We start from the raw sequence: 17823 nt of genomic DNA on the forward strand, positions 1-17823 counted from the left end.
CCACTGACTAAAATGAACCTAGACAACAATCAATCATTAAAATCCATTTCTATAGGTGTGCCATCACATGTACAACAATAAATAGAATAAAGAATAAAATAGCATTGCTATTTCCTTAAATGAGCTGCTGGTGTATCTTCACAGTGTGAACGAGCAGGTCAGTATCCTCTGCTGAGACGCACAAAAGCACCGCACTGTTAAGATCCAAACGTGCCAGGAGTGGCATAAATGTATCCAAAAGCAGTGTGTAAGACTGGTGGAGGACAACATTCCAAGATGCATGAAAACTGTGATTAAAAACCAGGGTTATTCCACCAAATATTGATTTCTGAACTGATTTCTGAAAACTTTATGAATATGAACTTGTTTTCTTTACATTATTTGAGGTCTGAAAGCTCTGCATCTTTTTTGTTATTTCAGCTATTCCTAATTTTCTGCAAATAAATGCTCTAAATGACAATATTCTTATTTGGAATTTGGGAGAAATGTTGTCCTTAGTTTATGGAATAAAACAACAATGTTCATTTTACTCAAACATAAACCTATAAATGGCAAATTCAGCTCATACTGTTTCTCTTCATTGTTCTTCCTGCTCCTGGCTGTCTAACTGCACACGCTCAGAGCACATTAGGAGTCTGTGGGGTAAATAATGCTCAGTGGGCAGGCTGTCTGTGAGAAATGCTAAAATCAGAAGCGTGTATTTCTGCTGCGGTGAGCTGCTGCTCAGCTGTTTTAGGTCGAGCAGAGCAGCTTTAGAGAGTGTGAAGCAGAAACTCGGGGGAACAAAGTGCACTTAACACAGCTCCAGCTCCGGCTTTCTCAAGCACTGTCCAAACACTTTAACCCACTAATGTCCACAGCTGCTGTTCCGTACGTTCCCTCAGAGCCTGACTGAGCTCTGAGGAAATCCTTCACACTTATCAATCCATATTGATTAAATATGCTGAAAATGTATATGCAGTCTTTTGGTCATATGGGGGTATGGATTTTTGCTGAGACAATTCTATTCAAGTATAACTATGAATAAAAACATAGAAATCCAGGCCAGTATCCTCTGCTGAGATGCACAAAAGCGTTGCACTTTTAAGATACAAACGCGCCAAAGTCAGAGCTCACCTGGCTCTTGGTTTATGGGATTGGTTTATTTCACGTTACGCCCAAAAGGTACGTTACTCAAGGTGTACATTTTTGCTCCCTCACCATACCAAAGACACACCGACACGCCCTAAATCCAGCTGCATGACAAACAAATGACCAGTGTGCTATAGATCACTAATATAGGGCCCTATGTCTCACCTTAAGCAGTTCACATTGTGTAAAGATTTTACAAGATCAGAGTTAATATCATAATGCTCTTGTGTCCCAATCAATAGGCTTTCTTTTTATCCATGTGTCATGTAGACAACATCAACCCGAAACAGAAGATGATCCTGATTAAACACATTTATCATGAGAACAGTCTGAAATACACAGTTACTGTGACCTCACAATAAACTCGTAATGGTATAGAAGAACACTATTGAATGATTTATGCTGACAGGGTTGATATTATCAGTATTATATCAAGATTTAAAAGATCAGTGTAAACAGGTGTCTGCAGAAGTGGAGCTTTTCTCAGTCTGAGAAGATTGCTGTTCTTATTCGAAGTGTGTTTATATTCTTAAAGGCTTTAGTCCCACCCCAGAGACACACTGCACCAAGTCACGGCCTCTGAGAGTCCGTCAGTCTTGTCCTACAGTAAGAACACACACGGCCTCCATTGTTAAGCAGAACCGAGTGTAAAAGTGGGTGAAAGTTTAGCTGTTTAGCTCCTCGCTGTTACGCTGAAGCTGATGAGCTTTTAAGAGTTCTAACAGTTGAATATTTTAAGCGCTGACCCACAGCGGAGAGTGCTACTGCTAATGCGCTGCAAAGCCAATTCTGAAGAGGTGCATTCTGGGGGAATCCACTGCTGCTCACCTTTTAAAAGCCCTTCACCAGTCATTCACTTCACTGTGAATGAACACTGGAATGCTGCAAAGTCTTAGAATCTCAGACTTTTTGAAAGGAATCAGTGACTGAATAGGGCTACATCTAATTACTTTTATATTGATTAATCTACATTTGTTTTTTAATATTTGATTACTGTAATGACTAGAGGTGTAATGGTACAGAAAATTCATAGTTTGGTTCACAGGTCTGTATAAACCCCTCTGTTCGGTATGTTTTCGGTATTGCTGGAGAGAAAATTGCGTCTGACAACTTTGCGAGAGAGAAAGAGAGAGAGAGAGAGAGAGAGAGAGAGAGAGAGAGAGAGAGAGGGCATGCGCTAAAGAGAGAGAGAGAGAAAGAGAGAGAGAGAAAGAGATAGTAGGAGCGCCTAACCCTGCGACAGGCGACTGACCGTTCATTTCCTATTACCCCTACATATAAATAATACATTCGTTATTCTAAAGGGGTATTGGGTGTTTGTGGATTCAATTACTGACAATTTATTCAGTATGTGAAATTTAGGGGATTCTCGGATGCTTGCACTTTAAGTGCTTGAGTATAGCTGTTGTAGTCGCATCTTATTCACCGGATAAATCTGTGCCTGCGTCCCAAACCACACAATTCTACACTTTATTCACCCATTAATGAACACACTTCTAGAGGTGATGCACTGTTTTTATCACACCATGTAGCTAGTTTAATAATGTGTGGTTTGGGACACAGCCCCTGTGTTCAGTGGGCACTGCCATCTTTGCAATTTAGCAACATACATTATAGCCTACATGTCTTTTCATAATCAGTGGCTTCATCAACAATGTCAACTATAGGTGAGTAATCCAGCTCTGAAAAACAGTCAGCATCACAGCTAACATGCACCAAGTGTGTCGAGTCAGCAGTTAGTTTGTTGCATAGTGGGTAACTGTAAACCGCAAGACTTACCGTATTTTATGGACTAAAATGCACTGGATTATAAGGTGCATTAAGCGAAAAAAAAAAAAGTCTGTTAAGTCAAACTTTCAACTCATTCAATTAATTAATAATAACTCTTAACATTGTTCAGTTGTAAGACATAAAATACAAAACAATACACTACATTTCTCAGTTCACAAATCCATCAAATTCTTTATCTTTAGTGTCTAAATTTAATGGTTTAACATGTCCTGAGACCAAATAGTGATTTAACTCATCTGGCATTGCCTTCCTGTCCCAAAACACACCAGATCCTGCCTTAGACCGGATTATAATAAACACTGTATTCTTATAAAAAAAAAATCTCATCATAAAACATTATTTTAGTATCTCTAACAATGTTGTAAATCTGTGCATAAAACTGTGTGGATTGCATCACTTTTTTATTTATTTATTTATTCATTTTAATATTGTGCACTACTAAAGATGCCTACATCGATGTGAATAAGGGTGTCACCATGTTTTTCCACAGAGGACAAATGTGAGGTCATTTTACACCACTGGAAGCCACTGGATCCCGTAGGCACTGTGAAGAAATGCTATATCTCCAATAGGTGGCGCCGTCTACCACATAAACAAAAGACATACATAAGGAGCAGTGTCGATTTTTGAGAAAATTAAAGGATTTTAGGTGTGCCTTATAGTCCACAATATACGGTTCTAATTCTATCTAACTAGCTCAGGAAAACAGCTAGCATCCCGGCTAACACGCTCCAAGTCTGGCTAGGCAGGCTATTAGCATTGCAGTAATCTATTAGTGTTGTTTACCGAGAAAACAGAAATCTGCGGGCAAATATCTGAGGGGAATTCTACTCATAGTTCACACATCAATCCAAATGTATCCCATAAATCCACATCATCCAGTCCTTTTATCAGTTTCATCAATACCTCTGAGTCTCGGCGTCTCTATGTACCTTCCCAAAAATAGCCGCTCTCCTTTGAAAGCTTCCTCTTCCCTCGGAGGTCATCTCCAGGCAGTCATCAATAAGGATGTTTACTTTACAGCCAGTGTGTGTTTAAGCACAGGAACTGCGTCCACGGCATGACAGCGCTGATGCTCTAAAAACAGGTTAAGGGTGCTCGCAGGTTGCCATGGACGTGCCGCTAAAATAAAAGCTTGGAGGTCGGGCCGGGCGGGCGTGCGAGATCCAGCGAGCTTCCGAACAATCCACTTCACTCCTCCTTCCTCTACAGTAAACACAGGACACACCAACTCCACCAAACATGCAGCAGCCCGAGCTGGACGCTGCTCAGAGTTCACAACCAGATCGAACCGAGATATGGATACGCTATACAAACAGGTACAAAGGTGAGCAGAGAGAATATGGGTGATGTAACATCCTACAGGATGTGTTCCTAGAAATTCCTCAGAGAGAAAGAAGGGAATTCAGCTGCTCAGGCTGCAGAAACGTCCTGCAGAGTCCCGGCCTGCCACTTTAGCATCCAACAAACAAGCACAACCAGGCCTGGCAGGGTAGCTATTGCTTTATTGGAATACACAGTATTGTGCAAAAGTGGAAAAAGCTTCTTATCTGTGAAGTAAGTGTTTATTAGCTCAGTAAAACAACAGATTTACAATAAATACAAACAGCAATTTTACAAAAAACAGAGCTTTTAAAGCCTTTTTCCTTAAAACATCTTCTAATATCTCCTCATCTGAGTTTAATATTAGTCAACACCTGGTTTGGTAAATCAAAGCTTACTGATGTTAAATCAGGTGAACATATACAGATTCTGGCTATAGGCATCCAGGAGAAATCTGGAAATAAATTACATTTATTCTTCAGTTTGGCTCACAGGATATAACCTACCTACCTAAAAATGAGACATTCCTGTTACTCTTTACTGAATTTATGTTTATTTGCATAAGTCACACCCGATTATAAAGTGCACTTTTTTGATTTTTGAGAAAATAAAAGGATTTTCATTGCTTTTAACAGCTCAGGAAAACAGCTAGCATCCCAGTCTGCCTATGCTGGCTGTTAGCATTGCAGTCCAAATATATCCCATAAATCCACATCATCCAGTCCTTACAACAAATATGACCCCATACTGTTGCACATTTTCAGTGTTTACAGGTGAAATGGGACACAGTAAGACCTAAAACACTAAACAGCTTAATATCCTCAGTGCTAAAATGTCTTTTTAAGGTAAAAATAATTAGCAACATTACAAAGTGGTAAAAGCTTTGCTGTCCCCAAGTTCAACAGACAAACCATGAAATATTTCAGATTCATACTGATCTACAATCAAAGAGTGTTTATGAATATAAATAATGTTAATACTGCCCCAATTTTGTCCGATTTGTTGTTGCAAAAGTGAAAAATCCAGCCCAGAAAAACAGTGAAGATCCCTTGTTTCCTAAAATAAAATAAAAAAAATGAAATACAATAATGTCTTTGATAAGAAAATCATAATGTATAAAATGTTGATAAAGTAATTACCATCACAGGCGTAGGTGGAACTGAATGATATTTTAAAAAGTATTCCAGTAACAGTTATATAGCAGTAAAAATGATAGCGATGCCAATCATAGCTAATTTTTCTTTTATTCAAACATGTTTGAACAGGATCAGCTTTTTATGGGAAGGATGAGTAACACACTTTTACCACAGTAAGTCTATAATGTTAGAAATGAACGAGTTAATAGTAAAGTACGGGTTATATGGGATAGGAATTACATTTTATTTTTACTCCTTTAACTTGTATATAGTCCAGATTTATGCAATTCATTATTACCTTTACCATTTACCATTAGCCATCAAACCAAGCTGAAGTGCTTAAATATTGTGCACCAGGAGTAAAGGCATAAAGTTATCCAAAAGCAGTGTGTAAGACTGGTGGAGGAGAACATGACAAGACGAAGATGAAAACTGCGATTAAAAACCAGGGTTATTCCACCAAAAAGTGATTTCTGAACTCTTACAATTTTACAAATATAAACTTGTTTTCTTTGCATTATTTGAGGTCTAATAGCTCTGCATCTTTTTTGCATAATTTCAGCCATTTCTCATTTTTTGCAAATAATGCTTTAAATTACCATATTTTTATTTGTAATGTGGGAGAAATGCTGTTTGTAGTTTATAGAATAAAACAACAATGTTCATTTTACTCAAACATAAACCTATAAATAGCAAAATCAGAGAAACTGATTCAGAAACTGAAGTGGTCTCTCTCTTTTTCCAGCGCTGTATAATTGCATTTTACATTTCCTACATTCATTATTTTATTTATTTTTTTAAAATACACTATTAAACAAGTGTGATTAAATACAGTTAATCACCAAAAATAGTTGATAGTTGAAAATAGAAATTAGATTTTTTTTTAATCGATTGACATCACTAATATTAATACAATCATGTATTAATGTCTTGAGGCGACTGTTCTTTTTTTTTAAGTTTCTGGACTATTGCTGCATGATGATTTCTCTGGGCACTACAGCCAGACCACCAGTGCTCTCTCTGTCTCTCTCTCTCTCTCTCTCTCTCTCGCTCTGTCACTCTCTCTCTCTCTCTCTCTCTCTCAACGATCGAGCCAGAAGACCTTTCCTCCTCTTCAGGCGTCTCCAAACACAAAGACCATCCCTGTTACAAACAATGAACAATCTATCTGTGAGAACAGCAGAACACAGAGTATTGGTCTTTTCCGCCCCTCTGTTCCTGGAGTGAAGGAGGCGAGGACAGAGGGAGGTGGCCATCGATACTGCAGAGAACGTTCGCTCCCAGGGGGCAGGAAACACAGCAGCCCCAGAATAAGGAGTGTGGGGATGAAACGAGGAAGAGGCCAAAGGCTGCAGATGAATTTCCTCCAAATTACCTGGGCTGGAGATGAGAGGATAGTGGAGGAGGACAGAGGTGATATTGAGCTGGTCCCAGTCGACCACAGGCAAAAGATTCAGCCCGGCTATCTTTTCAGCCAAGCTTTACAAAGGTGTAAAGTACATGATGGGAGAAATCTGATAACTGGAACTGGTTACAACAGTTCATACTAAGCAACAGCGCAAACTTTCACATCAGTTTCCTTACAAATCCCACAGCAGGCATTACGGTTTCATTGTGAAGGAGCTTACTCGAAACACGGGTCACTGACAACTGGGTGAAAGGCCCTGTTTTACTGTAACTAATCGCACTCAGTCTAGTTAATCTAATGATGTGTTTTAATTAGTGCTGTCAACTTTAATGTTTTAACACTTTTTTAAGGCAAATCAATATTTTCAACTGCTATCAGTTTTTCAACTGCTATCAGGGCATTAGGGCTGCATGATTTTACCTGTCAATAAATCAACATTTTTCTCATTTTCTCCCATTTCCCCCCCTAATTTAGCTAGGCCAACTTTCCCACCCATTCAGCTGCTACTCTACTCAGCTGATACCACAACACAAGAAGGGTAAAGACTAGCACATGCCTCCTCCAACACATGTGAAGTCCGACTCCGCCTCTTTTTTTGCTGAAAAGCATCACAATGCTCTCGGAGGAAAGCGCAGCGACTCGGTTCTGATATATCAGCTCACAGACGCCCTGTGCTGATCAACATCACCCTTTGGAGTGATGAGAGGAAAGATTGTGCTCTCTCAGGCCTCTGGCAGTTGATGGCAAGCTGCATTAGCATGATTCGAACCAGCGATCTCCTGATCATAGTGGCATCGCTTAGCCCACTGAACCACATAATTATTAATTATTTAATTATGATTTTATCCACCTTATATGACATTACACATCTTGTGATGTGTCTATTGCACATGCACACACTGCAATGAATATGCTAAATTGTTCACATTTTAACACACATCATTTATTTGGAAACTTAAACACATAATTAAGGCAAATTAATCAATTTCCAAATTTGGCCCCAACTTGTTTAATTCACTCTTTTTACAGAGCCTGGTGAGGCATTAGAGGGTTTATTTATTAATGTAAACATGGTGATGCTGCTGTTGAGTTTAGAAGGTAGATTACTTTTTATTTATGCTGAAATATGGATTAAATTTTTGCATTTTGTATTGTTTTTTTTTTCACTAAATTCAGATTTGTTTAATTTATTAACTATAGATGGGGTACAACAGTGCATCCTCATCTACTGTCCTACTGCTCAACTGATACAAGACCATAAACACAAATTTACTGTCATTTGATTTACATATTTACATTCATTTGTTTGCCATTTTCATGTAATCTCTTTTTACTCCCATTCATTTTCACCCCTACCAAACGCTAATCTCTCTTTTGTCTGAAAGCCAACAAACTGCATGTTCTCATTCAGGGCAGGTCACCAAGTTCTAATCTACAGCCTCTCTGACCCGCACTCGTCTGTTTGTTGTTTTTTTTTTCTATCCCTTGTTCCTCCTATTCAGCTGTGTAACCATTCTGCGTTTCCTTCAGGAAATACACTTTTCTACTTTTATATGTGTCACCAACTTTTACAGCTATGACTAAAGCTTAATTTCATGGTGAAACTTTGCAGTGCACATGTTCAGCCTCGTGTGATTCACCTCAAACCTGCTATCAGTATCAGTTTGATAATGAGCCAATAGAGTTGGATTCATCAACTGATGTTTAGTAAAAAACAATGTACCGTATTACGACATTAAACCACGAAATAAGACACGAAAATGCCAAAAGTCATGGAATAGGAGCTAGTATCACGTCCCATGACTTTTGCCACATCAAGTGTAAACTGAAAAATGCAGCATTGACCTGTGGGTATGTGTGTGTAGTGTTTTCTGCACTGAATGTGGATGTGATTTCTGACAGAGTTTTAGCCAGATGCCAAAAGTCATGGGATAGTTTTGCAAAAAAAATAAACCTATTAAGACAGTAAGGCTGCACGATTTTACCTGTTTTCTACTTAAGTCAATAAATCAACATTTGTTTTTTTTTCTACATTTCTCCCATTTTCTCCCCAATTTTAGCTACACCAATTTTCCACCCATTCAGCTGCTATTCAGCTGTTTATCCTCCATCACTAGTGATGCCACAACACAAGGAGGGTGAAGACTAACACATGCCTCCTCCGATACCTGTGAAGTCAGACTCCATCTCCTTTTTTTTTTTTTACTTCTGCTGATGCAGCATTGCCGAGTAGCCTCACAGCACGCTTGGAGGAAAGCGCAGCGACTCGGTTCTGATACATCAGCTCACAGATGTCTTGTGCTGATCGACATCACCCTTTGGAGTAATGAGGGGAGCACCATCTACCAACCCAGAGAGAGCAAGGCCAACTGTGCTCTTTTAGGGCTCCGGCAGCTGATGGCAAGCTGCATGACCGGGATTCAAACCAGCGATCTCCCGAACACAGTGGCAGTGCTTAGCCTGTTGGACCACTTCATTTTATTTTAAAATTATTAAATTGTAGCATACTTTATATCATTTTATCTACTTTTTTAAGGCAAATTAATAATTTTTGGCCCAAACTTGTTCTTATAATTCACTCTTTTTACATTACTTTTGCCATGTCCAATGGAAACTAAAGAATGCGGCTTTGACCTGTGGGTATGCATGTGTGTGCATTGAATATAGATGTGATTTCTGAGAGAGTCATTTGTCGGTTCAAAAGACAGCTCTAGCCAGATGCCAAAAGTCATGGGATAGCAATTTGTAAATCATAAAGTGTTACCTCGGGGGATTACTTGGGAATGCCCACACCTGTATAAGTTGTGATGTGTTATCTTGTAAGTAAGGTTGAACACTGGCCAGTGTGCTTATGGCAAGGTGATGTAAATTATTGGAGTTGAAGCATGGTCTGTGATTGGGTGCCAGATGGATGGAAAATCGATTTCTGAAGTTGTGATGTCATTAAACATTTCTGCTTTCCACACAGTGGACAGGGCAGTGGGTCCTAATCCTAATGATGGTGACTGGCAGCATCAGGTTAGAATTGTCTAAATAAACAGACAAGTGACATCCGAATACAAAGCAAAAGGCCCAACATGCTTATCCAACAGGGGGCATAGCAAAATCATGGGAATCAAGAACTAGTATGTTTGTATGTAGTATGAAATATCATAATGTAAATCCAGTCTGAGAATGTTTCTTAGCACAGGGTAAATATGGGACAGTATGATAGACTGGTACATTCTCAGCATTACCAAGCCTTTCTCCAACAGCGGCGCATCCACCATCAATACAACCACGCCACCAAGATACAAACACTGAAAACAAGCTCTCAACACAACAACACCAGCGGTCAAAGAACATGGCTTATCCACTTCTTCTGTATTGAGTATGAACAGTTACTGGAAAGTGCAGCACTAGGATAATATGAGCTGGAAATGCAGCAGCTAATTTAACAGCACTGGTGCAATCCAGAGGCTTAGCACAGCTTAGTCCACCTGAACGCTAATCTCATCCAGCAACAACTACACATTTTAAACAGTCGACTCCTCCTTACTGCCTTGCTCTGTAGCCCCACTGGAATTAATTACACATGAAATGAACAGAGCAGTATTAATACATTCTGGATTCTTGCAGAAAACGTGCACTGCACTGACTTTGGACTGCTTGAGGTCTAGTGTTATGGTTTGGAGAGACGTGTCATCTGCTGGTGTTGATCCACTGTGTTTTATTAAGTCACTTCATGCTTCTCTCATGCTGACAACTTTTACGAAGATGCGGATTTCATTTTCCAGCAGGACTTGGCACACTGCCCACACTGCTAAACATACCAATTGGTCTTATATAATATTCTAAACTCTCTAAACTCTAAACTCTAGACACTGTTTTTTGGGTTTTCATTGGCTGTAAGCCATAATCATCAACAATAAAAGAAATAGACGCTTAAAGAAAGATTACTCTGTTTGTAATACATCTATATAATATATAAGTTTCACATTTTTGGAGATGCACTAGAATAAGGCACCGGGGCTGCATGATTTTACACATTTTCTAAAGAAGTCAATAAATCAACGTGTCAAATAATCAATAATTCGCTCACACTAAGAAAAGTAAGGGTACAAACTTGTCGCTGGGGCTGTACCTTATATTGAGGTACAAAAAAGTACCTTTTAGTGAAAGTCCTTTTTTGTACCCATATTTTTTGTGCCAAAAGATTATAAACATTATAAACATTATCATCAACTAAATATGGATCAAAAACTTGATGATCCAAAATTGTCTGGCTTTCAAATAAAAAAATGTGCAATTAAAATATTTATATTGTTTATTAGTGCAGTGATACAGAATACTGAATATACCTTTTGGCTGCAGGTTAAATGGTACAAATTTGTACTTATTGCTGTTAGGAATGACTTTGTACTTCAGAGGGACCAAATCTGACCCTGTAAAGACCAGTATTATACATTTGAGGGTACTATTATGAAAAGTGTACCTTTGAGTACAAAAAAGTACTCATATCATACCTCTGTTTTTTAGAGTGCCCTGTGTATTGAAGATTGTAGTAAAATAAGCGATATGTGGAAGATATTATTTTGCTTTTTCTAGACTACTTGGAAAATACTTCCTTAGCCCTTTTCCATTAAATAAATTGTATTATTTATATAATTTTTAGTGCCTTAAAAGCAATAGAGGGAGACATTACAATCCCAATGCCCAATGGATCTTGGAGAGCCGGTCCATGACCCTCAACCGATATTCCTAAACATGGGGACAGAGTGAGATTTCTGTCTTTAATATAATCAATATTAGTGATATCCCTGGCTGTTAACATTGCGGCTATCCTGCTCCAGTGTATTGTTTCAGCATATTGGAAGAAAGCTTAATACACTAAAGACTGTTAATTCCATTAAGTCCTTCTGCCAAAAACTCTAAAAAAATCCAGCAAGATGCCTTTAATCTACATCTTTACAAAGCATTAAGATGACTGGCTGATTAACTGAGACATTTCTGATCATACACATGCTGTAGCATCTCCGGTATCATTCTAAAGATCTGACGCATTAGAAAAGCGTTCATCTCTCTCTTACCACATTTATGTGCAGAAATCTTTGAAGTGTCAGAACAGATAGACAGTAAAGATTCTTCTTCAGTGATTCACTCGCTTGATTCCTGTTTACACACAAGCATGCATTTAAATGACTCACCTTTCAGCCTGTTCAGTGTGTAAGTATCTGGATGTGCAGATGTGTGAGTGTGTGCATGCGTGAGAGGGGGTTGACAGTTATGTTAGTATAATAACTATAATTGTTTGGAATTATGTTGATCAAAGCTTCATTCACACACTTGGACACCTGTAATGTGTGAAGAGAATTAGAGAATAAGTGAACAGAGAGATTTCAGTTATTTATCATTTCCCGAGAGCTGGCCTAAATAAAGAGGGACTATTCATGTTCACGTATCTCAGACTCCAAAACTCGGTTTGCTTCAAAATAGCTGTTGTTGAAGGTACTGCTGTGTTTTGTCATGTTGCCAATAATACCAGTATCACAAATATACCCTCAAATATTGTGAGATTATTTTATGGCTATATTGTCCACCCTTATTGCAAACCACAGTCTGGATCAAAAGACCTAAATTTGGTCAGACCAAAAGAGATGGTCTCAGTCCAGATCAACTGAACCATGATTCAGCTCATTTGCTGTGTGAAAAATGGGCTCAGTCTCCACATCTTAACCCTTGTGTGGTGTTCGGGTCTGTGGGACCCGTTTTCATTTTTCATCAAATATCAAAAATATTTTTTCTAACTTAAACTCATTGGCAATGGCTCATTTTCTGTGAAAAACATTTATCAAAACACATTTTCGATAAACACACACTGTACACCCCCCCACACACACATTTATATTACATACAGTATGTTTGGCCAAGGGCTAATAAACATTGCTTCATTTGTAAATTTGAAACTAAACAAATTTTCTACTCATATCTTGATTTTAATTCATTTTCTTTTCCATTTTATTAAAAACTAATAAAAAAAGAGTAGCACTTTTTAAAAGAAATGTAACATAAGAAAGGTAAAGGGCAGATATGAACCATGTAAGCTGTTTATATTGCTTGCAATTTAGGTGAAGCAAGCATGTGTAAAGCATTTTAATGTAAAATTGCTTAATTTTGCTGAATTAAATAGTAAAATAAAGTAACAAAGTAAACGAGTAACAAAAAATATGAACACCACACAAGGGTTAAGAACATTTTAAAACAGTGAGAAAGTGCTTAGTGTGAAGCTCACTTGACCATCTAAGAATCCTCTTAGTGCTAAGAACCCTTTGGAAAACACACCCAGTTCAGACTAATTATATGAGGTTGTATCAGGTCATCACCAACCATTAAACAACAGAAGAGGAAAAAGAACTTGTGTTGTATCGAAATCCCCTTCATGAGTCTTCTTATGCATATGGATGAAAACACTTAAAACCTTGACTCTGACACTGTATCTACTGTATCTGTAGATTAACCCTTATTTATTAACAAAGAGGCAAGGAATCCAATGCTAATGCACACATGGTAAATCATGTGTCAAAAAATTAATAAAAAATACAGACCAATTTTAGTGCCTTATCATTCTCAGAAAGCTGACCTAAACACAGAGGCTTTATTACTGTATGAGTATTGTACAGAATTGAGTGGCAGAATAATGCGTATTTATGGAGTTAAGGAAACGCAAATAACGACAATAAAGTCACTGTTTCCATGTTTCATATCACATCTCAGAAGTCACGGAAACTGCTGATATTATTACAGGCTCTGGAAAGCTTGAACAATGAAGAATGTGTGCAGTATGGAGTCTCTGCAGTGGGTAACACAGAGGGTATCCGCCCCCCAGCCTTGGAGGGAACATCCACCTTTTGTTGTCGATAAGAACTGTTTTGCAATTTACAGGAACTAAAGCTATAGCGCAGTGTGTGTGTGTGTGTGTGTGTTTGTATATTTGTGTGAGCATGTATGCAGTCACATTAAGCATGTATTATGAGCCGGACCTCGTGAGGTCTCAGGCCACTAGGCCCGAGAGAGCTCAAATACTTAAGACAAAATATACTGCAGATCTACACTGACATGCCAAAAGTCATGGGACAGCAGTATGTTAAAACAAAACACGTTTTTCTGCTTTCTTTCTCTTAAAATCTAACAATTAACTGTGATAGAGGAACTGTGGTATAATCACAATAATAATCCTTCATCCAGGTGCCTATAATCACAGTATATGACGAATGACAATACTGTTTAACTGCTTGATTATTAACTCTTGAAATTTTGATATTGACGTTGCTATTTAAATATTGTATTATAGACAATTCTTGTGGTGTGGACGGGATGGCTACATTATACACTGGTGTGCCAAAAGTCATGGGATAGCAGTATATAAATTGATCCTGAAATGTTGTTACCTCAGGGGATGGCTTATAGTAGGTGCTAGATGGATGAGACTCTGATTCCATTTCCAAAGTTAAGTGCTAGTATTTATCATTCCTCAATCCACGTCGTCACCTGTGTACTGGGAATGTATCATAGGAGGCTTTAAAGGACAGCGCAGTGGGCAGTAATGATTGTGACTGGTGGTGTCTGGCTAGAACTGTCCATACAAACAGACTCTGGCAGAAATCACATCCACATTCAGTACAGGAGACCTCACATATATATATCGTACAGGTCAGTGTAGCGTTCTTTAATGTTTTATGGGATGTGAAAAAATAATGTAAAGGTCATGTCATCTGTTGGTGTTGATCCACTGTGTTATATCAAGTCCATGCAGTGTTTCCCGGAAAATCTTACAGCACTTCATGCTTCTCTCTGCTGACAACTTTTATGGAGTTGCTGATTTCATTTTCCAGCAGGACTTAGCAAACTGCCCACACTGCCAAAAGTACCAATTGCTCTTATATAATATAAAAATTTTCTGAAACACTGATTTTTGGGTTTTCATTGGCTGTAAACCATAATCATCAACAATAAAAGAAATAAATGCTTTAAATAGATCACTCTGTGTGTAATACATCTACAGGGGTTGGACAATGAAACTGAAACACCACAATAATTTATTGTGGTGACGGACAGTTCTGGTGGAAACAGGAGAGTTGAGGTGCACATTGAATTCTGTTGTGATTTAATCAGCCGTGGTTTTGTTTTTTGGATACAATCCGGGTTAGCACCCGAACATCCCTTTCAGACAGCTTTCTCTTACAGCATCCACAGTTAATCCTGTTGGATGTGGTTGGTCGTTGTTGGTGGTTTGCTGATATTACCCTGGATACCGTGGCTCTTGATGCATCACAAAGACTTGCTGTCTTGGTTACAGATGCGGCAGCAAGACGTGCACCAACAATTTGTCCTCTTTTGAACTCTGGTATGTCACCCATAATGTTGTGCGCATTGCAATATTTTACCCTGCTAATTGAACCTTCACACTCTGCTCTTACTGGTGCAATGTGCAATTAATGAAGATTGGCCACCAGGCTGCCCCAATTTAGCCATGAAACCTCCCACACTAAAATGACAGATGTTTCAGTTTTATTGTCCAACCCCTGTATATAATATATGAGTTTCACATTTTGAACTGAATTACTGAATTAAAATAACTTTTCAATTATATTCAATTTTTTTAAGATGCACAAGTATATAGTGTTGTGTCACTTCCCAGCTGAAGTGAAGTATGTAGTATGAATGGTGGAAGAAACACCCGTGAATGTAGGTGTTAATGGTTCATGTGAGTGTATGTGTGTGTATGTGTGCACTCACCTTTAAAAGCTAGAGTGACTCTGGGGGCTGAGCGCAGCATACAGTTCACACCACACACACACAGCAGTGTCAGCAGCAGCAGCAGCACCAGGAGGAGTTTAGTTCCCATACTGCCCACAGGCGACCTATAGACTCCTAAACAAAAGAGAGAGTCAGTTAAATATATCACTCTGCCACCTTCCAGAACGGGCTCCACGTCACGAACCGGACAAACGACATGAGGACTCAAAAATAACTGAAAGGAAGAAGAATAGGAAGCAGAGGATGATGGCTAAGGAAAATACCGGACATGATGAAGCAGTTTATAGTACATTTATCCCCAGAGCATATCTCTCCTTCACAATACGTGTCACAATCAGCTGTATTAAGAAACAGTAGCTGTGAGTGAACTGCAGTCATCTTGTGTATTGTGTATTGCACCATCACCTGATTTCCCAAACCTTCAGTAGCAGGACTGCACAGGAAACATTATTTTCATTTTACACTGACTTGCCATAGGTCATGAGACAGGAATTGGTATTGTGTCCCATGATTTTTGCCATGGCTCATGTAAGCTAAAGAACATTGAACTCAACGTGGATGTGATTTCTGCTTGTGTGCTTGTGTGTCTAGCCAGACACAGCCAGTCACGATTATTACTACAGTCAACTGCTCTGTCCACTGTGGGTGGTAATTAACGCATTTTAAACATCCGCAAAACTTTAGAAATTAAATGTCCTATTCATCTGCACCCACTATCTGGCCTCACTCCAACTCCCATAATTCACGTTGCCTTTCCATGAGCAAGCTGGCCAGTGTTCAAACTCAAAAAGAAACCTCACTCACAAGATAACACCTCATATCGTCGCTGTCCAATGAAAAACACTTATCTCTGAAACAGCAACTTAATACCTTGTAAACTTTCAATGGAAGTCAATGAAGAGTTTCTATTGGTCTGTTCGTCAAGAAATGTTGGCACAGTGTAAGGGACAGTTTGTCTGTTTAAACTACGTACTAAATTAAAAATCCACAAAAATGGAGATAAGTGTTTTTCATTGGACAGCAACAATATACACTTTATGGTTATTACTGCTATATCATGACTTTTTCGCATTTCAGTTTACATACTTCTGCAGTCCATTAAATATGACTTACACATAACTCATAAAACATTAATAAACATTTAATAATATAATGCATCAATAATATAATGCATCTTCTAGCATCAAATAAAATTAACTCTCAAAAACTCTCCACCCAATTATACATTCCCTTCTTGTGGGGGGGGGGGGGGACAAAATACTCATACCAATATATTGTATTATTTTCATTGGCAGTACATTATCAATATGTGGAATCAAAATGATTTTTATTAAAACGTAGGCGCTCTAAACTCTCTGAGACTCGCCCCCCAGTTTGACTTAGTAAAGTTACTGCTTCATTACTACATATGGTGGCGCTATTATCAAATGAATAGGGTAAACCTGCAGCTATTTAAGAGTATTTTAACCTCTTCAGTAACACAGTAACACAGATGCTGTGAAGATCCTATTTGCGTAGCTTGCCATCAGCTGTCGGAGCCCTGAGAGAGCACAATTGGCCCTGGTCTCTGGGTGGGTAAATGGCGCTCTCTCCCCACATAACTCCTAGAGTGATGTGGATCAGCACAAGGAGTCTATGAGCTGATGTATCAGAACTGAGTCGCTGCGCTTTCCTCCAAGCGCGCTGTGATGCTACTCTGTAATGCTGCATCAGCAGAGTTTAAAAAGAGGCGGAGTCTGACTTCACATGTGTTGGAGGAGGCGTGTGCTCATCTTCACTCTACTGGCGTTTCTGTTTCAGTTTCAGAGTTGGGTGTTGGTGTTGGGGCATTACTAGTGATAGGGGCAGTCCTAATGAGTGGGTTGGGTATTTGGCCTTGTAAATTGGGATAAAAATAGATAAAAGAAAGAAAGAAAATAATAATATTGTATTGTGAGATGTCCTGTGATTCCCAGCCCTATTATACAACAGAAAATGAAAAAGACTATTGCGACTTCCCTTCAGGTGCACATGGGCCACACAGCAGGTTTCACTGGTGACAGCTGTATCTACTGTAACTGTAGATTAACTCTTAATTATAAGTAGAAATAAAATGAATGTGAGAAGAATCTGTAACACTCATTCTGCCATGTGAATTACATGCAGAGGAAGGGAGTCGGATTCAGAGACGCAGGGAGGCAGAATTTGTCACAACACCTGGAAAGCCAAATCACCAAAATTAACAACCATCAAGTACAC

At 38.7% G+C, this 17823-nt stretch overlaps 1 protein-coding gene across 1 annotated transcript in view; it reads right to left on the reverse strand.

The window, feature by feature from the left end:
• The window catches only part of sema3ga (sema domain, immunoglobulin domain (Ig), short basic domain, secreted, (semaphorin) 3Ga), a 51984-nt gene that overhangs the window by 22078 nt on the left and 12083 nt on the right, over positions 1-17823 (reverse strand). The window contains exon 2 of the mRNA XM_022679358.2: positions 15565-15699. Within this exon, the coding sequence (XP_022535079.2) occupies positions 15565-15673 (109 nt within the window). The 5' untranslated portion in view covers positions 15674-15699. The remainder of the gene's footprint in view (positions 1-15564; positions 15700-17823) is intronic.

This window comes from Astyanax mexicanus, chromosome 12, assembly GCF_023375975.1.
Source record: "Astyanax mexicanus isolate ESR-SI-001 chromosome 12, AstMex3_surface, whole genome shotgun sequence".
NCBI classification, from domain to species: Eukaryota; Metazoa; Chordata; class Actinopteri; order Characiformes; family Acestrorhamphidae; genus Astyanax; species Astyanax mexicanus.